This window comes from Nycticebus coucang, chromosome 15 (genome assembly GCF_027406575.1).
Source record: "Nycticebus coucang isolate mNycCou1 chromosome 15, mNycCou1.pri, whole genome shotgun sequence".
In the NCBI taxonomy this organism is placed as follows: domain Eukaryota; kingdom Metazoa; phylum Chordata; class Mammalia; order Primates; family Lorisidae; genus Nycticebus; species Nycticebus coucang.
The window spans coordinates 88,476,719-88,499,120 of NC_069794.1; the positions used below are offsets into that span (position 1 = coordinate 88,476,719).

General features: G+C 35.7%; 1 protein-coding gene across 10 annotated transcripts in view; it reads right to left on the reverse strand.

Moving 5' to 3' along the window:
• The window catches only part of SUPT20H (SPT20 homolog, SAGA complex component), a 47,371-nt gene that overhangs the window by 15,243 nt on the left and 9,726 nt on the right, over window positions 1–22,402 (reverse strand). For 9 of the 10 annotated variants that reach the window (XM_053563053.1, XM_053563048.1, XM_053563044.1 and 6 more), the window contains 12 exons: window positions 18,681–18,797; window positions 18,519–18,572; window positions 9,919–10,058; window positions 7,794–7,950; window positions 7,642–7,698; window positions 5,776–5,847; window positions 4,418–4,575; window positions 3,269–3,295; window positions 2,577–2,609; window positions 1,485–1,602; window positions 642–744; window positions 337–495 (listed from right to left, as the gene is read on the reverse strand). In XM_053563053.1, coding sequence (XP_053419028.1) covers window positions 337–495; window positions 642–744; window positions 1,485–1,602; window positions 2,577–2,609; window positions 3,269–3,295; window positions 4,418–4,575; window positions 5,776–5,847; window positions 7,642–7,698; window positions 7,794–7,950; window positions 9,919–10,058; window positions 18,519–18,572; window positions 18,681–18,797 — 1,195 coding nt within the window. The remainder of the gene's footprint in view (window positions 1–336; window positions 496–641; window positions 745–1,484; window positions 1,603–2,576; window positions 2,610–3,268; window positions 3,296–4,417; window positions 4,576–5,775; window positions 5,848–7,641; window positions 7,699–7,793; window positions 7,951–9,918; window positions 10,059–18,518; window positions 18,573–18,680; window positions 18,798–22,402) is intronic. The other variant, XM_053563046.1, reaches the window with a different exon arrangement.

A 22,402-nucleotide genomic window follows, 5' to 3' on the forward strand; every position in this document is an offset into this window, starting at 1 on the left:
ATCTTAGGGTATACTGGGATAAAAAATATTTTGAGTCTTATTGCCATATGTAACTACCAGATTAAGATTATTGTTTTAAGGAGATGTGTAGGTTGCAAGTCTATAAGAAAGGTATACACAGAGTGCATACATAGATACAGAAAAACAAGTACAGTTACAATAAAGACATAATACATACAATCAACAAGAGCTCTGCCTGAAGCTTCTCGCAACTTACACATTTTGGGTGCACAGTACATTCAGATTTCACTATTTCACAGGTTGAAAAAGCTGCCTTAAGAAACATTAATGCAAAAGCTTATGAAGACTTAAGGAAGAATTTAAGTTTTGACTCACTTTGTGATGAGCTGGCAGGTGACAGGGCAGCTGGAGAAAGCATGCTACCTTGACTGAGATCCACAGATGACTTCCTAGAAAGACTTGGTGGCTTGGAAGAAGGAGGAGGAGTTGGAGATTTAAGAAAGCTGCTTGCCTGTTGTGGTGTAAAATAGTTACCTAAAATAGAATGTAAGTTATTTCCCAGGTTATTATTCAAAATTCTGTTCATTAAAGAAATAAAAATAGGGACAAAATTTTAAAAAGAAATTATCATTGTATAGTATCTCTTACTTTAGATTATAGAAAACTAAGAAATGTAATACCTGAGGAACTATTTCCTGAGCTTGAGGGAAGTTTGATGGGTGGGGGACGATGCTTTACTCCTTTCCCCAATACTGAAGACTGAACTGACACAGTCTCAGGCTGCTAAAAGACAGTGACATTAAGCATACTTGTTAAAATTAATATCACTTTAATTCCAGATGAAAGCAATTTATAATTGCAAAAGTTACAGTTATAGATTTAATATTACAGAGGAACATAATTTTACGAGACCCATGAAATGTATTATAGTAAACTTAAAGCATAAGAAGATTTCTAAGGAACAGAGTGGGAAGAAGTTTGAGGGAGAAGGGCAGAGTAACATGAAGGCAAAGTTCCCACCCTTCTATGTCTATCTTTTCCAGGAAAATAATTATTAAACTGTCAAAACCAGATGACTAGAACGTGGGTGTTCATTATACTTTTCTAACTTAGCTACATTAAAAAATTTCTATTATAGTTAAATCATTTTAAAATGTGGAAGTAAACAATACCCCCACCTCTCAAAAAAATAATCTTTAAGGGTGGCGCCTGTGGCTCAGTGGGTAGGGTGCCGGCCCCATAAACCGAGGGTGACGGGTTCAAAGCCAGCCCCAGCCAAACCGCAACAAAAAAATAGCTGGGTGTTGTGGTGAGCGCCTGTAGTCCCAGCTACTCAGGAGGCTACGGCAAGAGAATCGCCTAAGCCTGGAAGTTGGAGGTTGCTGTGAGCTGAGATGCCACAGCACTCTACCGAGGGCGATAAAATAAGACTCTGTCTCTACAAAAAAATAATAATAATAATCTTTAACATTTCTCAGACTCTTTGAAAAACAGGCACAAAAAAGTAACAGTATTAAACACACTTCTGTTTCTTTCCCTGGAGAAAGTTGACTCAGAGTGGCTGAGCCACTGGAGCTGTGTGACATCTTGACTGGACATTTGGCTTCGTTCTGGACCAATTCCTGGTACTGATTAACGACCCTGTAATATTAAGGGAAAATAGATAAGGATTAGCTAACTTTGTTTTAAACACAAATTTGTTATATAAGAAATGTCTTAATGAAAGTTCTATGAAAATTAACACAAAAATTTATATTTCTTTTTTTTTTTTGTAGAGACAGAGTCTCACTTTATGGCCGTGGCCTCACACAGCTCACAGCAACCTCCAACTCCCGGGCTTAAGTGATTCTCTTGCCTCAGCCTCCCGAGTAGCTGGGACTACAGGCGCCCGCCACAATGCCCGGCTATTTTTTGGTTGCAGTTTGGCCGGGGCTGGGTTTGAACCCGCCACCCTCGGTATATGGGGCCGGCGCCTTACCGACTGAGCCACAGGTGCCGCCCTAACACAAAAATTTAAATCAGGCAGTTTCTTCGTGTTAAAAGCACATTCTTCTAACCTTTTCAATGACAAGCTAATGCCTAAAACATTTTGCTAGATAAGTCAGAAGACATACTTCGAATTTCTTATTTCTAATACAGAAATTTCATCATTTTTTGAACCAATACGCAGCCAGAAAAAACACTGCCTTGTCCTTAGATTCTGATTAAATTACTACATATTATCTTCCTTAGCTACAGCAGATGTCTATTTTCTTATATGAAACAAAACTGTATTTTAAGTATTATTCTTTTGTTTTCTTATTCTATGAAAAAATATCCGATGTATTAAGAACACTGAAAAAAATGCAGTTAAGTGCCCTCCCCAAATCTCATCCTATGAAAACAACCATTAACAGTTTGGCTTACCAGAGAATCAACAGAACTTTAAAGTTGGAAGAGATTTTACTGCCTAATAATCCAATTTTACAGTTGAGGCTCATAAATAATAAAAGTCGTATGTTCAACCATTTAAAGGCATAACTAAAATCAAAGTTTTTGACTCCTAACAGAATACTTCCAAAGGTCAAGTTTTCCCTATACTTTCTGACCACAAATAAAGATGCAAATATTTTTACCTCTCAGCATCAGTCTTTGATCCAATAATAAACCTAAAATGTTTTAAGATACAAAAAAAGAGAAAAGTATTAGATAGAGTTGTTGTACAAAACCCTGAAATTACTTTTGAAATCTTCCATATTTTAGTAACAGTAATTTTATAAATTGATATTCTACCAAGGTATTTTTTAAAAAATTAACAATACATTTAAACTTATGAAGCAATTTACATGCATTATGAAATAAGTATATGAGTAAGTTAACTAATTTAAGGGAAATTTATTTAGGCCAAAATTTTTTTTATCAGAATATAATGTGGGCTGAAAGTTAACAAGGGGTATACAACCTTACAAGTGTTGGCCCTGCAGCAAAATCACTCAACTACCTTGGACAAGGCCCTTGGCCTTCTTCTCACTTTAACCTTTGATTTCTGAAGTTATTTATGTCCACATAACAGGACCTTAGAATATATTTCAGGGCGGCGCCTGTGGCTCAAAGGGATAGGGCACCAGTCCCATATGCTGGAGGTGGTGGGTTCAAACCCAGCCTCGGCCAAAAACCACACACACACACACAAAAAAGAATATATTTCAGATAAGGAAGATAGTTTATTTCCAATTCAAATAAAATATCTCTACCAAGTTCTTTTAACAAGTTTGACATTTACATGATTTCTTAACAGATTAAAACAGTGAGATGATTTTTTAATTACCAATTTGAATGATCATCTGTGGAGGAACTGAAATATAAAATGTTAAAAAAAATCTTAGTTAATGCAACTCAAACTTTAACTTCACAGTTTTTAAATGCACTATTTTATGCATATGCAAGATAATAAATCATGTAGCATTTTTCCAGTGACTTTGATAGAAAAGCAGACATTTTAATTTACTACCCGTCAACCAAATTAATCAGTTTGCTTTTTATTATTATTATTATTATTTTTTAATGAGAGAAGCTGTATTACCCTTGTGTTCTAGGACACTTAGTAAATTTTAAATGAAATATCTTTAAGTGAAAGATTTTTAAAAACTATAGGTGATTAAAACACCTGATCTTTGTATTCTACATACAGCAATAAAAACTGGTAATGTAGAAAAACTAAGGATTCCCTGTTACTATTTCCTCTCATTGACTTTTATCTAGGTATTGGTGAGGTTACTTACTCTTCAAATCCATCTTTCTACTGTAGTTCCAATTAGTATTTTGTGTAAGTAAAGGCGTTACAATTTAATGTAAACCTGCTCCTTGCCCTTTTCTGTTAAGCTCCTTTGTTTGTCCTTTTCAAAACAGCATCAATTTGATCAGAAAACAAAATAACAGTAACAACAAAAACCAAGTACTGACATCCTGTACCAAATAAAGTTCATATGATTTGGAAGATCAACTGTAAGGTCCCAAATAACTGTATTATGCACTGAGTCTGTCTCCTTACATGCAGTACTGAAATACCAGGGATCTTTTAATATTTATAGCAAGTATGCTAGAGGGCTCTGTACCGCGATGGATAGATAGCAAACATGCTTCCCTTTAAACATAACTGCTCCAATACTTCATGCTCACAGAGTTAAAGTTGTAAGTGCCATAAACATACCAAGGAGAATATCACATGCATATCGTTCAAAGCAAGAATAAAAATAATTATACCACAGGATTTTTTTCAAAAAAAAAGAAATTATATTTCAAATTCCTTTTGGACAACCTGGTATGTTTTAAGCTTATATAGGTTTACTACCAAATCTAATTGGTATACTTAACAAACGAATTCCCAAAGGGAAATTTTTATTCATTAATGGTTATCAGTAGTTGCTAGATAAATTATGACTACCTGATTTTGTCATTAATATTTAACAGAACTCACTGTGATGGAGACATCTGGCTATCACTTTCTTCATCTGCCTTCCATGGCTGTATTTTACCATAGTAAAGTGGATCACCAAGTGACTGCAAGATGGTCAGCTTTGTTTTTTGATATTGATTACCAGCTTCACTTTCAAATACATAATCATCCTTTATATCCTGAAAAAGACATAGCATCCAAAATAAACACCTTCTCAAATATTAAAAATAATTATACCACAGGTTTTTTTCAAAAACAGAAATTATATTTTAAATTACTCTTGGACAACCTGGTATGTTTTAAGCTTAGTCAAGTTCACTACCAAATTGAACTGGTATACTTAACAAATGAATTCCCAAAGAGAAATTTTCATTCATTTTATTCATCAGAATTAGTAAAAACTAGGAATAAATGACACACTAAGTTACAACCAACAATATGAAGACACGTGGACTTTAGGCTATAAAAATGTTTAAAGACTAAGAGAACAAAGACTGGGATAATTTTTAAAATTACACACTAACCATTCATCTAATAAAGCATTACCATACACTATGAAGTATAAAAATGTATGTTGAGAATATATCATTAAATATATTAACTTAATATATTTAATGGAAATCCTAATAGTAATATTCTTTGAACATTGTTGACACTCCGTAAGTACCGCCTCATACTCTTCACCAATTAGAATTGAGGGAACTGAGCAGACAGGGTAAGTGACTTGTCCAGGGTCAGACTGGAAGCTAGCAGTCCATCCCCCTACTGGCACCCCTGACCCTCATGAGGTCCCACCTCTCCATATTCAGCACGATTATACTGCTTTCTTTTCTACGTGGTATTTTTAAAAGTTCAAATGGAGTTTTAGTTTTTAGTTAACCAAACTTGACAGAAATACAGTAGAACTTCATACTGGACATATGAAATAACAATATTAGATAATACTGAAAGGATTAAATTTCCAAAAGCAGATGCGTTTCTATTTGTCTGCTTTTACAATCATACATACTCTCATCATTTTACTCCTAGGGCTCACCTTACTTAACATACTATGACTATTTCTCCCTTGAAGAAGTTATTATTACAATTAGGGGAACTTATACAAAACATTTCTGTTAGGAGACATCCTTAGAAGAATTTAATAATTTGGAGCAGAAAACAAACTACCAATATGCAAACCAAAATAAAAATTAAAGCTAATAAAGCATTAACAGAAACCATAATTTTGTATTAAAACAAGGAAGTTGTTGTTTTTTGTAATTCATGAAACCCCATACAATCCTTTTTTAAAAACTACAGTAATTGCGCTTTATGTTCAACAATAAATTCAGATCCCAGATTAGACACAGCATCATTGGAAACACAAGCAATGACCTTACATGGGCTGGCCACACTGTTGGTTGTGAGTCATCAGATTTGATAGACTTTTCTACTTTAGCATATTTCTCCACCTAAACAATCAAAGAAATCAAGAGACACCAAATAAAATGGAATCAGTATTCTAACCAAAGAGAAAACCTATGTAACTCAATAATATATTTACTAGCACAAGAATTCTTGAATCACTAATATCACCAACTACTTAAGCTTAAGTGTAAAACTCTTCTGGTAAGTTCAGTTGTAACAACTTTAAAATAGACAGTAGAAAGGGTGAGTAGGAGGAGGGGAGAGATGTAGAGAAGTAGGTTATAGGGTATAAACACACCGTAAGACAAAAGGAAAAAATTCAAGGTTTGTTAACAGTAGGACTGCTGTACTTAACAAAAATGTAATGTATACACACCCTGAACACTCTGACCTGATCACTGCTACATATTACGTACATGTAACAAAATTTCATAGGTACCCCATAAATGTGCACCAAAAAAAAAAAGGTATTATCCTCCCCTAACCCCATTTATTTATTTAGGTTAGGCTATTTGTATTTTTATGTTATTTTTGCTATCAGCAACACTACACTAAACCATCCTCATATTATGTACATCTTTGATTATTTCCTTTAAATAAAGTTGTAAAAGTTAAAAAAAAAAACTTTAATAACAAACAAAATTAAATAAATAAATGTAATAAACACAGCTGGCTTTTCTGGATGGTGCCTCTTTTTTTTTTTTTTTTTTGCCTTTTTTCCCCCCACAAGCTGACATCTCATTTGTCCTTTGAGAGCTCTTCCTTTAGGAAAAATAGAATGTCAGAGATATAAGAACTAAGATCCTTTCCTTTTGGCAAACCTTTTAATGGAACAGGAGTTATCATGTTAACGCTGAGGACAAAATTAAGGAGACAATGGAAGATATAATATTAAATTTGATATGTTTCTGAACCTTTTCTAATTTGTAGCTATATATTGCATATGTCCCAAGCATCTGAATCAAATATTCTCATCTTTCCTGGCAACCATGATCATAAGAGTATTTTATACTCATTTAGGCACCTGTAAAAAATACAGATTTTCATGCCCTATGCCTGGGAGACCATGACTAAGTAAGCAGGTCTTAAGTGGGGCTTGAAATCTATGTCTAACTGATATATTAGGTATTCTTCTTATTGAAATAGACTGAAAAACTTTGTCTTAGGGCCTCTGTGGACTCCAACACCACATAACCTGGGATGCTGCATAACTGCGGCATCTCAGTCCTCAGACCAGACTTGCTGAAGGAGAATCTACAATTTAACAAGCTCTCCAGGTAATTAATACATACAATGAAGTTCTGCCAAAAGATGTGTGGCTTCCTTCCTCGAGGGGTATATACAGACCACTAATGTTTTTGGCTTTGTGCTTTGCACATTTTTAAAAAAGTTACAGATAGTAAGAATGGTGTATATGTGCTAGACTGGAAAAAAGAACAATAAATCTGTTAAAATAACTAAATAACTATAAAGAGTTGAGTGAATAATAAGAATATGGGAGAAAGAAACAAGAAAATAAATTATAGGACCTCTCATCAGAATATCCCTCTCCTGTCTTCAAACATTGATAGTTCAAGCCTATATGTATCAGCAAACAATATGACCTAAGGATCCTAATCTTCACTGCTCCAGTATTATGAAACAATTAACCAGTTTGATAAAAGAAGCATTATTAGATGTTCCTATATAACTTAATGTGCTTCCAAAACGAGCAGTTGAAGTTTTGAAAAAAGTCATTTTATTTTTAAAAGAATTAAGTTTGTTTTCTTAAAAGTATAAACTACCTAATCATAGAACGTAATTAAAAACTTTGTATGAAAGTTCATGAACTGACTCACATCCACTTCAGAAGGCATGGCCAAATTACAGGGACTCCGTTTCCACATATCTACACACTGAAAAATTATAAACAGTATGAATACACAGAAAATTCAAAATAAAGCAAGCTTTTGATTTAATAATAAGATTCATTTTAAAAATATCTACTTACATTTCCTGCTTTAGAAATTTTGAGGTCATAATGCTGACCCGCTTTTCTTTCCTTTCTTTTTTGTAAGAAATCAAGTAATCTCAGCTGAGGAGGTGGAGGACACTGAGACAGATCCTGCTGCCGATTCAGAGACGACCTGGAATATCTCTTGAAACACCTGAAGATTTGAACTAAACAAAGTTAATAAAAGATACTCATATATATGAGTTTAAACTAGGACACTCACAACATATAACGAAATCACAAATGTTTACAGAACACTACCACATGCCAAGCAATGTGCTAGAGACACTGGTGAAATAAGGTGACAGTCCAGAAGGGAAAAAGACATTTGCAAGTAAATAGATAATTTGACACTTCAGATGGCAATAAGCGTAAATGATAACAAGAGTACTGTAGTTAAGGGATAGGGAGGGTAACTTTAAGGAAAGGAAGAGAGGGAATTAAAGAACTTTGATGAAATCACATGTAAGCTAAGATAGGAATGATGAGGAGAAACTAGCTATAGAGAGACTGCGGTAGGAGTTAGGGGAGACAACTTCTAGTGTCCAACCAATCTGGCATATGAAACTCTGAAATTGCTACCCCATTTTTAAGAAGTAACACACTGAATAAAATGAAAAATTAACAATTCTTAGCTCCAGCATAGACATGAAGTCACGGGGCAAACCACTGCCCCCCAATCTAGGGAGACCAACAAGGAATGGAGAGCACTATGTCTTACTGGAGCAGAAACTCATAAGGGTAAATGTCCTTAGAAACCAGTGCTGAGTAGGGGAACCTAAAGTATAACATGAATTGCTAAAAGCTCAGCATGGACGAGTTTGAGACATTAAAAACCCCAAGGGTACCCAGTTGTTGGACACTCACCACTTGTAAGCTTTACCTCCAGAAGTCTGAAGAGGTCCTCACAGTGAATACTGGGGAGAGGGGGTGTAGATGGGACAGAGGTATAGGGCAGGGCATGGGGAGGAGAACCATTCTGAAAAACCAGGGAATGAATATTTGAAACAGAGAGATTTTCAAAAAGTACTGGGGAAGGAATAAATTTGGGTTGTTTCAAAAACAGAAGATAAGTGAGACTGAAGCATCAGAGTTCACAGAGTAGATAAGGTCAGACAGCAAGGCAATGGCCTTGCAAACCTAAGGCAATGTGTTTAGATTTAATGTAAAATGCTATACTTCTAGAGTAATTTAAATAAGGGGTGGCAGAATATAGTTTGCAAGTTTTTTTAAAAAGATTACTCTAGTTTTTTTAATATGGTGAATAGACAGGAAGGAAGCAGAAGTGGAAGCAGGGAGACCAATTAGGAGTTTATTTCAGAAGTCAAGATGAAGATGACGGTAGCTTGGTGTAAGGTACTGAACAGCAGGAATGAAACAGAGGTAAAAGACGACTTTACAGGGCTGTGATGGATTCTAGATAGACTCTTTCATTATTTCCAAAGGTATAATACCTTTTCCTCTGAATATACTATGTGTCTAATACATTATGGAATTTAGAAAAAGGCTAAGTTTCTCAAGTCTCTTCAGATTTAAAGAAGTTCCAAAGCGGGCAACCCAAATAATTAAAGAATATTTAATGATCAGCCAACTATAACTGCAGCCCAAATTAATAAGTACTCTTTTATTTTATTAGAGAAGAGACAGCTAAAATATTTAAAGACAAATTACCATGTTATAAAAGACAGTTATAAACTGACTTCTAAAACTGTGATCTTATTTTTCCAAATCCCAGGAATAAATTATGAATTGTTTCCTTAGAAGTAAGATTAACAAAAACGAAACTCATTACTAAAAGTATTGAAGAAATTATTCTTTCTGTTCATATCTGATCTCTTCCAGCTTCTCTACCTTTTTGGTGAACAGACTATAAAACTTAGAAGACTAAAAGACTACAGAACATGCATCACTTCAATATAAAGCAGAGAACATTAAAAAAAATACAATACAAGGCTATTAAAAATCCTATTTTAAATTAAAAAAAATCAGAGCACTTAAACTCTGGAGGAAAAGTTTATTATAGAGAGAATAAATATGTATATTTATTATACATAAATAGTAAAACTTAGAGCTACTTGTCACAGATATGTCTCTTGGTTCATCCCTCCACAATGGCAATTACCTTTTCATTGGGCGAGTGTTCATCTTTTGCTTATTATAGAGCAGTCTGTTTGCAGTGCAAGTTACTGCTATGGAAGGATCAAGACACAGTGGTTCAGCTGTAGCTAGGATCAGCTGGCTTTCCAGCACAAGTTTGTCTTCCTGAAATGTGCAAGAGTTGTATCAACACAGGATTTAAGATTTTCAAAGATGTAATTACATGTATCACATAATCTAGAAATATTCTCTGGAATTCTGCTAAGGACTATAGTAAAATAACATATTTCAAATTTCAGTGTTAGCACATAAACTTAGAAACTTGACAGCATAAAGAAACTTCTGGGTGGCGCCTGTGGCTCAAAGGAGTAAGGCGCCAGCCCCGTATGCCGGAGGTGGTGGGTTCAAACCCAGCCCCAGCCAAATACTGCAAAAAAAAAGAAACTTCTAATGGAAATCCAATATAGGCATAACCTCCTTTTATTATGCTTTGCATATATTTTGCTATTATACAAATTGAAGGTCTGTGGCAACCGCACTTTGACCCATGTCTCCTGGTACCATTTTCCCAATAATATCTGCTCACTTCATGTCACCATGTCACATTTTGGTAATTTTTTTCAATATCTCAAAACATTTTCATTATTTTATCCATTACAGTGATGAGTGATCTTTGATGTTACTTTTATAATTACTTTGGAGCATCATGAACAATGCAAACTTAATAGATAAATGTTGCGTGTGTTCTGATAGCTCCACTGACCAGCCACTCCTTTGTCTCACCTTCTCAAGCCTTCCTATTCTCTGAGACACAATATTGAAAACAGGCAAATTAAAGACCCTACAATGGCCCATACGTGTTGAAGTGAAAAAGCCACAGGTCTTTCACTTTTAAATGATTAAGCTTAGTGAGGAAAGCATGTCAAAAGCCAAGATAGGCTGAAAGCCAGGCCTCTGGGCCAAATAGCCAGACAAGCTGTAAATGTAAAAGAAAAGTTCTTGAAAGAAGTTAAAAGTGCTATTCCAGTGAACACAAGGATGGTAAGCATTGCTGATAGAGAAAATTTTAGTGATCTGGATAAAAGATCACGTTAGCTACAATATTGCCTTAAGCCAAAGCCTAACCCAGAGCAAAACCTTAGCTCTCTTCAATTCTATGAAGGCTGAGAGAGGTAAAAGGGCTGCAACAGCAAAGCTGGAAGCTAGGAGAGAAGCTGCCTTTTTAACAGAAAAGTGCAAGTGAAGCAGCAAGTACTGATGTAAAAACTGAAGCAAGTTACCTGGAAGATCTAGCTAAAATGACTGATGAAGGTGCTACATTAAACAACACATTGTCAATGTAGATAAAATCGCCTTATGTCGGAAGAATATGCCATCTAGGACACATTCAAAGCTAGTGAACCTCTGGCTTAAAAGCTTCAAAGCAAAGTTGTCTCTTGCTAGGAGCTAATGTAGCTGGTAACTTTAAACTGAAGCCAAAGCTGAGTTACAATTCCAAAAATCCTCGGGGCCTTAAAAATTAGGCTTAGTGTATTCTGCCTGTGCTCTAGAAATAGAACAAACCCTGGATGATGGTACATCTGTTTACAGCATAGTTTATGGAATATTTTAAGCCCACTCCTGAGAACTACTGCTCAGAAAAAGATTCATTTCAAAATATTACTGCTCATTAACAACAACCTAGTCACTCAAGAACTCAGAGATGTAAAGATTAATGTAGTTTTAATGTCTGCTAACACAACATCTGTCCTGCAGCCCATTAATCAAGGAGTTGTTTTGATTTTTAAGTCCTAATTTAAATAGTACATTTTATATAGCTGCTGTCAATAATGATTCCTATGATGGATCTGGGCAAAGTAAACCGAAAACCTTCTGGAAGGATTTGCCATCCTAAACGGCATTAAGAACATTTGTGATTCATGGGAAGAGGTCAAAACATTAACTGGAGTTTGGATGAAGCTCATAAATGACTTCGTGGGGTTCAAGACTTAGTAGAGTTAAGTCATTGCAGACATGGTGGAAATAGCAAGACTAACTGCAGAGCCAGAAGATATGCCCAAATTGCTGCAATCTCATAATAAACTTTAACAGATAAGGAGTTCTTTCTTTTAGATAAGCCAAAGAAGTGGTTTCTGAAGATGGAATCTACACCTGGTAAGATGCCATTAACGTTGAAATGGCAAAAAAGGACTCAAAATATTCTGTAAACTTAGTTAATGCAAGCAGCAGCAGCAACAGCAGCAGGTTTTTAGAGGACTTCAATTTTGTAAGCTATTCTACTGTGCGTAAAATGCTATCAAACAGCAGCACCACATGCCACTGAGAAATCTTTCACGAAAGACTCAATTGATGCAGCCAACTTCACTGTTCTTTTTCAGGAAATTGCCACATCTACCCCAACCCTGAGCAACAACAACCCTGATCAGTCAGCAGCCATCAACACTGATACAAGACAATCCACCAGCAAAAAGACCATGACTCATTGAAGATTTACATGATTGTTAGCACTTTTTAGCAATAAAGTATTTTTTAATTAAGCTACAGTCTAATAATTAAGTTCTCAAACTTGCCACCATGTGCTTATTTAGCAGCACAGTACAAAAAGCATGGTAAGGTTTCATAACCTCGGCATCTCTAGGTCTCGTGGCTGTGTGCATGTCGACATGTGAAGGTGTCTTGCTGAGTGGTGTTCATTATTGCTGTTGTATGTGCCGTCAGGAGAATGTCAGAGTTTGAATTAGAGCAACAAACAGACATTAAATTTCTTGTTAAACTTGGCAAGAGTGGAAGTGAAATCAAGGACATATTAGTTGAAGTTTATGGGGATAATATGAAGAAACAGGGTGTACAAATGGATTAAATGTTTTTCTGAGGGGAGAGAAAGTGTCAGACCTCAAACTTAAAACTGTCAGACATCACTTTCTTAGATAATCCTATTATTAATAGACTATAGTACAATTGACTGAAACAATGCAGGAACTGTGCAGGTCTACTTACACATAAATTTTCAATAAAAGTTAACACTGAGTATGCCTGCCTCTCCTGCCTCCCCTTCCACCTTGACCTGTTGCATTGCTGCCACCAGAAAAAGCAAGACCAACCCCTATAAAGACGGGGATGAAGACCTTTATGATGATGCATTTAATGAACAGTAAATATGTTTTTATTTTCTCTTCCTCATTTTCTTAGTAACATTTTTCTAGTTTATTGTGAGAATACAGTATATAATGCATATATGAAATACATATTAATCAACAGTTAATGTTATATAAGGCTTTTAGTCAACAATAGGCTATTAGTAAAGTTCTGGAGCAGTCAAAAGTTACATGTGGATTTTCAACTGTGCAGGGGGTTGGCACTCTTTCTCCACCATGTTGTTCAAGGAACAACTATATAGTGTAAACCTAACTTCTAAATGCACCCGGAAACCAAAAAGTTGGTGTGACTTGCTTTATTGCAGTATTTGCTTTATTACAGTGGTCTGAAACTGAACTTATAGTGTCTGTGAGGTATGCCTGCAATTTATACAAATTATGAAATGACCAAATTCTAATAGTGCCTATTCATTAATCCAACAAATTATAAGCAGTACCTAAGTTTCAAACATCCAACTTACGTACAACTCACACTTATGAATGGAGGCTATTACAGATAATAAATAGGTAAATATATACAAATTTGACTTAAGAGCAAATCTACAGAACCTATCTTGTTCATAACTCATGAAGTGCCTATATTTACTGAGCACCTACTATGAGGCAAGCACCATTCTAGGAGCTGGGGGTAAAGTAGTGAGAAAAACAGATAAAATCCTCCATTCCCACAAAACTTACAGGGTCATGATGGATTATACCACTTTCAGCAACTGCAAAGCAACAGTCCCCTTCTATACTCAGCTTGAATATATCATAAGCATAAAAATGACGATACGAATATTGTGAAAACTCTATATACTCAATTCCAAAGTACATACATAACTTACTTTACTAATCTATTGTTTTGCTTATTAACCTCTTAAGTATGTTAATAGTTATCACAAAATTTTTTAAAGTTAAATGAGTCAATAAAATGCTTTCATTCAATTTTTTATTATGCACAATTTTAAACATACATGCTAATAGAAGAGTAATAACACCTAATTCTGTGACTATACACATAACTTTTGCTTCTGTTTATTTCACTGAAGTAATTAAAATGCATCTCAGAAGTGCTATTTCACATGAGAATACTTGAGTGTCGGGGACCATCCTCGACATGCAGTGGGTTTACTTCCTAGTGGGCTGGTGGTGTGAGGAGACTGGAAAATTAGTAGGAGTTATAGAATATTAATACAGAGAAACAGACACAGACATAGTTTTAAGAGCAGCAGGGCTCAAGAGGCAGCACACACTTCTTCATGAGGCTTCCAGTATGCCTTCCTGAGTATCAGACTATTTATTTCATACATCACTGTCCCAGTCATAAATTTCAGGAAAGCAAGGCAGCCAATCCCATCAAGGTTCTTGCTGCGCTTGCATTCCTACTAACTAGACTAACTCTACAGCCGATTATGTTAATTGCATGGATTAACTTGTTACTTTTCACTGCTTCAAAGTATTATGGTCTTAATGTAAACAAAGTCTTGACAATGAAGCCAATCAGAGGCCGACTCAAGGACCAAGTCCTAGAGGACCCACACACCCACAGTTACACACCACAGATGTGATGTTTTAATACTCTGACAGCCTTGTGTCCAAACAAAATCCTCTGGCCCAATCAAGGTGACAGAAGAAAAGAGATCTTTCTTCTCCTTATCTGTTCTGGAGCAAGTCTTCCTCAGTTAGACAAAGTTTAAAGAATTCACATTCTTAACTCCCAAAAACCACTCCCTGAGAGCAAACAGCCTTACCCTGGCAGAAAGCAGCTTCAAGGCCTCCAGCTAGCTGCTATGCCGCAGCTGTGAGGAGTGGTGGGGGGATATACAACATGCTAGGCTGCAGAAATATTAAATTGACAAGATCTTGCACTTTGTGCTCAGAGCCAGGAAAATGGGTGTGAATCGATTTCTCATAACTGTTTCTCTTTCTAGGGGTCCTCAAACTGCGGCCCATGGGCCACATGAGGTGGTGTGATTGTGTTTGTTCCTGTTTTATTTTTTTACTTCAAAATAAGATATGTGCAGTGTGCATAGGAATTTGTTCAGTTTTTTTTTTTTTTTTTAAACTATAGTCTGGCCCTCCAACGGTCTGAGGGACAGTGAACTGGCTCCCTGTTTAAAAAGTTTGAGGACCCTTAGACTCTGTTCCCTATTTCTAATAACATTTCTAATCTACTAACAATTAGTAATTATTAGTTTCAAACTTATAAAATCATTATTACTAGCAATGCGAGCACATGAAGATATGACTCTTCCCTTAAGTCTTCCCACATGCACCCTTTACTTAAGCATGCATTACTTGACAAGGACCTCGAATATCCAGTCTACATTTAAATTTCCCCTGATTGTCCATTAGGAGTGTATTTTCAGTTGGTTTGTTCTAATTTGAACTCAAATTAAGGCCCACTCACACTGTATCTCTCTCAAAGCTTCTTTTTTCTTCTGTAATAACCTTTCCCTCATACTTTTTTCTTTTGTCATGTAATGGGTTTGTTGGATTTGATGAACTGCTGCTCTCCTATCAGCTAAATGGATCTGGCTGGTTGCTTCCTCATTGTGTTACTTGATGATTTCGTTAATTCTCTGAATTCCCTCTAGTTCAGTGGTTCTCAACCTTCCTAATGCCTATGTTGTTACAAATTGAACAAAGGAGTCACAACCCCCAAGTTGAGAACCACTGCTCTAGTTAGATCTAGATGCTTGATTTTACTGAGGCTCTCTTCCTTTAGACAGGAATTCTTTCTCTCCTATGACACCAGGAAGCAGACAATGATAGACTGTTCTAGTTTCAGATCAATGTGTTCAATCACATCTCTGCATTATAAATTTCCCATGAATCTATCATATCTAATGGTTTTCACATCAAAGAGTGACTATTTCATTAGGATTTTCAAATTAATATTTTTTAGTCTATCATTTCTTTTGCACCTATTAACTGACATTTTTCTAAGAATTCTGCCTCAGTTACTATTTTGCTATCTAAAATAAAGGTTGTTACCAGCAGTGCATCTTACAAGGGTATATGTGAAACTTGGCAAATGGTCTGTGAAGCTAGTGAATGATGCCCCATGATCATATCAATGTACACAGCTATGATTTAATAAAAAATAAATAAATAAATAAAATAAAGGTTGTACAGGAATAACAATCACTATATTTTCTCCTTTATTAATTCTCAAAGTAAGAAATTGATGCCTACCAATTCCTGATGGTAACCAGTTTTTTTGTTTTCAAATATTCTTTTAATAGCTTTTAGCTATTTTGTGGATGAAAAGTTTATAGCGCCAACTAAACTACAACACTCAATAGTTATTAATGAACTAAGTCTTTATAACCCCTTTTCACAGACTGGATAATTTTCATTATTGATATTTTCTTTGATTTAGGAATTATTTCCCTCTGTAATAGCAGAGAAACAACAACACTGTTGTGAGTGAACATCTCACATACAAGGGTCTTCATGGAAACTGCGTATTATGAAAACATTATGTACAGATTTCATAATTTTTTGTATCAAATAAATGTACTTGCTATAACATGTCTGAACAGGATTTAGTCTGAGGCATTAGGAAGGATAAGACTCAGTGTGAAAGAGCCTCTATCAGACCAACACGAATTCTGCTAAAATTGAGTAACATCAAATTTACAGTGAAGCTATAGTGGAAGAATGGTGAAATCACTGATGCAAAAAGTTTATGGGGATAATGCCCCCAGAGAAATCACCCCTTTAGTCATTTTAAGGAATAAGACAGTAAGATGAAAACTGCAGCAACAGACCATCTATATCAATTTGCAAGGAAAAAATTAATGTTGTTCATGCCTTAATTGAAGAGGACTTATGATTAACAGCAGAAACAAGAGTCAACATCACAGACACCTCAACTCATTCAGCTTACACAATTCTGACGCAAAAACTAAAGCTGAGTAAACTTTCTATTCAATGGGTGCCAAAACCATTGCATCCAGATCTTTGAGTGGCAATTTTAAACAAGTTGAGACCGAAGCACTTCTTTGAAGAAATGTAACAGGTATGAAACATGGCTTTACTGGGATGATCCTAAAGACAGAGCACAATGAAAGCAGTGACTACCAAAAAGTGGAAGTGGTCCAGTCAAAGCAAAGCCAACTGGTCAAGAGTTAACAGTCATGGAAATAATTTGGGGGGCTGCTCAAGGCATTTTGCTTGTTGACTTTTTGAAGGGTCAAGGAATATTAGCATCTGTTTATTATAAGAGCATTTTTAGAAAATTAGACAAAGGGTTAGCAAAAAAAAAAAAAAAAAACTCCCAGGAAAGCTTCATCAGAGTCCTTATCTGCCCTAACAATGCTTCTGCTCATTCCTCTCATCTAAAAAGGGCAATTTTGCAAGAGTTCCAAAGGGAAATCATTAGGCATTCACCCTACAGGCCTGATTTCTGACTTCTTTTAGTTTCTCAAAAAATTTGTAAAGGGCACCCGTTTTTCTTTAGTTAATATTGTAAAAAAGACTGCATTGATATGATTAAATTCCCAGCACCCTTAGTTCTTTAGGGATGGACTAAATGGCTGGTATCACTGCTTATGAAAGTGTCTTTTTCCCCCCACATCTTAAATTTATTTATAAACATCTAGTATGCTACGAAGTTCAAGAGTTTGATCCATTTTTCAAAGAGATCTCACCTCTTAAAATGTTCTTCATATCTGTTAAATGGATGAATTAAAACAGCTCTACTTCTTAAGCACCTGATGTCTTAGAATAAAGGTGCACTAAATCCAGATCCAAAGTATAAAGTCATTATAATTAGTAACCACCACTTATTTTCCAACATAAAGGGCAAATTCTTCCTGGGGCCCTCCTCATTGTAGCTCCCAGGGACAACAAAGGTTGTGAACTTCCGGATGCTATGTACAAAACTACGAGTGTCTTGAACATAGCTTATGTTGAGAAAAAAAGTTTTCACTTCTTCATCTTTTAATTCCATTTTTTCCAAGAACTTCTTTGAGCCCCCTCATTTATTGTTGAGGGTCAACCAACTATTCTCAGAGGTGTGTTCCCCTAGTTCTAAGGCAACTAGTATAAATGGCAACGAAAGACAGGCTAGGCCTGCTTTAGAATCCTTGATGATAGAAAGTCATTATCTATCTGTAACTATAGTAAAAGCATAAATATTCTTCTGTTTGCAGAGATAAGTTTCACACTGAACATATTAAATCATAACATGATCCTCAGCAAAATATTCTTCTGTTTGCAGGTGTAAGTTTCACACTGAGCATATTAAATCAGCCTGACCATAACATGATCCTCAGCAACTTGAAGAACTACTGCATGTATAAAGACACCCTTAACTTCTAAAGGTCATCAAAGAGTCCCAGTTTTTCACAAAAGGTATCAGATGTTATTCACGAATAAAAACATGAGCAGAAAATAGTCTTATTTAACTTAATGATGCTGCTTTTTTTTTTTAATCCTGTATTTTGCCTGTTTGGTATTAAAAAGTAAAACAACAAACCTGGGTCCATTTATGGTTATCACTTGTTATTGAATGTACATCACAGATTAAAGTCTAAAAGGAATAAAAATTTAAAAGCCCATTAGTCAATACACAAACAAATGAAGACATTTAACAAATAAGACCAACTAAAATCTGAAATAACACTTAAACATTCCTTACCTGCATTGTCGGACGTAAGAGAATGTGCCTACTTTGGTAACCAGGAGATTTCATATTACTGGATTGCCTATAATCACGTATTTCTGCTATGACACATCCGCAATGAAAAATATTAACCTGTTTTGGGAAAAAATATTTACATAACTATGTTTTTCAAAAGTCCAAATAAGTGGGGTTAGTTACCAAATGTTTCAAATTCTTTACACGCATGTATTATTTCTGGTCACTCATATACTCTTCAATAGATTTCCCTTTACATGACGGATAAATGTTTTTGTTTTTTTAACTTTTCATTAAACCATACTGTATACATTTATGGGGTACAATGTGATGATTTGATATACAATGTGGAATGTTTAAATCAAACTGATTAATATAACCATCACCTCGCTTATTTTTTTGTGTGAAGACATTTATAATATACTCGTTTTGAAATGTACCATTCATTGCATTGTGCACATTAGGTGAGATCCTACCAAATACTCTCCCTCCACTCACCTTCTCCCCCCTTCTCTCTTCTCTTCCCTCCTTCTTGCTGGACTATTTTGTGTTTTATTATTCATACAAATGTGTAAGTGATCATATATTGGTTTCGTAATAGTATTGAGTACACTGGATACTTTTTTTTTCATTCATGAGATACTTTACTAAGAGGAATATATTCCAGCTGCACCCAGGTATACAAAAAAGATGTAAAGTCTCCATCTTTATATAGCTTCATAGTATTCCACGGTATACATATACCACAATTTGTTAATCCATTCATGGGTTTACAGGCATTAAAGGGAATTATTTTATGTTCATCACTGACTTAAAAGAGTTTAAGACTGTTTAATGATTTCTAGTTATACACTGGCTTTGCGATCTACAAAGACAACACATCAACTTTTGGCAGTTAAATACTATTCATGTTACAGATTCTTGGAACTGCTGTACTGGCTCACTGTATGCATTGTTAACGTCATCATTATTAGAAAGTGTTTATTTATTTTTTTTTTTCAGAAAGCATCTATTATTATAAGTTGCCAGTTGAACCTGCCAGTTTCAGCTTCTACATATAACTGTTATATTTGCTTCTGCTAAATTTCCAGAAATAAAATCTTAGCCTTTTTTTATAAGAGAAAAGCTAACTATAAAATTCATTTTTTTGGTTTTATTTTATTTTTTTATTAAATTCTGCACTCAAATGTAAGAACTTTTATCACTGAGGTCTTGTTAGTTATAAGTTCCCAGAGTCATGTTTTTTACCCATTCAGAACTTTTAGCGGGTACTGTGACCTCCATGTTATCAGTCATTCTTATCCTCCTTTTTTTAATAAATATTAAGCAACTATAATGCATACTATGTGCTAGGCACTCTCCAAGAAGCTTCACAGATTCAGTGGTGAGATGACAGTGTGGGATGACAAGCAATAAACATGTAAACAAAACAAGATAATTTTAGACAGTGATGAATGCTATACAAGAAATAAAATAGGAAGGGGCTAATTTAGATTACACGCTCAGATAACAACCTCTTTGAGGGAATAATGTTTCAGCTGAGATACACATGGAAATCACAAGAGAGGGCTAGATACCTGGGACAGATCATTCAGATAGAAGAGGAGCAGATGAAAAGGGCTCACTATAAAAGTAAGCTTGGAGTGCTTTAAATGCAAAGAAGGCAGGGATGGCTGGAATGGAATGAATAAGGATGAGAATTAGGAGATAAAGACAAACAGAAAATCAGAGATTTTGTCCAGTAAGAGAGCACTGGAGAACTTAAAGCAGGAATACAATACATTTGCTTTTGTGTTTACTGTTTTTATTTTGTAAACTTAATCTGGCTGTCTGTGGAGAACTAATTCCTGAAGTTCTGGAATAAAAGCAGGGAGTTCAGCAAGGTAACCATGGAAGGCAAATGACCATATACTATGTATACTGACATGAGAGCTGAAGAGCTGACATTTACTGATGGACTGAATGTAGAAGATGAGAGTAGGATCATCTGTTGAGACTGGAGACTGGTGTTGGAATTGGTTTGAAGGTTAAAAAGTTCTGTTTTTATCATGTTAAATTTGAGAAATCTGTTATATAGCCAAGACATATGTAAGCTAGGAGTGTGGTGGAATGACCAGGGGGAGACATGTAAGTAAAGAATTAAGTAACAGGCTTGGTGCCCAGGGCATAGTGGTTACACTGCCAGCCACATACACAGAGGCTGGCGGGTTGGAACCTGGCCTGGGCCAGCTAAGCAACAATGACAAATGAAACAAAAAACAGCCAGGCATTGTGGCGGGTGCCTGTAGTCCCCACTACTTGGGAGGCTGAGGCAAGAGAATCGCTTAAGCTCAAGAGTTTGAGGTTGCTGTGAGCTATGACACCATAGCACTCTACTAAGGGCGACGTAGCAAGACTGTCTCAAAAAAAAAAAAAAGAAAAAAGAATTAAGTAACATTTTAAAAACCCACAAAACTGGTCATTATCGTAGCCGGGTGTTGTGGAGGGTGTCTGTAGTCCCAGCTACTTGGAAGGCTGAGGCAAGAGAATCACTTAAGCCCAAGTGTGGGAGGTTGCTGTGAGCTGTGACGCCACAGCACTCTAAGGGCGACAACTTGAGACTCTGTCTCCAAAAAAAAATAAAGGTCAAGATCATTCAGGAAGAGACTATTACTAAAGATGAATAACAAACCTAGGACTGAATCCTCAAACTCATACAAATTTATGGACAGAACAGAAATGATAGCAAATAAAACTGAAGATTAAAGAAGGGAGAGGACAACTTGGAATGTGATGCCTTAGAAGCCACAAAAATGGCATTTGTCAAAGGGGTAGTTATGCATTGAACTTTGCTAAGAAACCAATTAAGATGAGAACAAAAAGTGATCAAGTGACATGGTGCCATGGAGATACTGGTAACTTTTACAAAACAGCTTCCGTAAAAATATGGTCACAATGCTAAATGGAGTAGGGAGAGGAAAGAATGGGACATGAAAAAAAAAAAAAAAAGAAGACTCTCCTAAGTTTGCTGTCAAGAGGAGCCAGAATTATAAAATAGTAGCCAAAGAAGGATTACAGAGTCAAGGGAGGATTTCTTTTCAAAAGTTGAGAGATACAGCTTGAGTATCTCTTACCTGAACTGTTTGGAATCAAAAGTGTTTTGCATTTGAGGTATTTGCATTATACTTAGGTTTAAGCAACCCTAATCCTAACATCCAAAATGTTCTGCTGATCATTTGAGTGTCATGTGGCTGCTCAAAAAGTTTTGATTTTAGAGAATCTTGGTTTTGATCAACCCATAGGACAGGATGCTTACATTATGTATCTACTAGTGAAGGAAAAGTAAAGGGTAGTTATAGTCGCAAGTCCTTGAGAAGGAAGGGGAGGACACAGCAAACAAGTGGACGGATGTTTTAGGAACGCCACACTTCATCCATTTTAACAGGAAGACAGGTAGAAAGTGTGGAAAGATGTAGGGGTGATAGTTGACTGGAGGTAGGAAGAACAGGAGTTCTCATATGATGGTTTCTTTTTCCTCAGTGAAGGAAAAGCCATACATAGTATGACTGGGGTTAAGTCAAAGCAGTAGGAAGGAAGAAGACCAAGGCAAGGGAGTCCGGAGAGTAATCACCTAGGCTGGCTATGAAGAGATGTATAGATCTCTTCAGTTTATGGACAGTTTCTAGGCCTCAAGAGAAAAACTTTACAAACATTCAAAGTAGTTTCTTTCATAATTTCCTGAT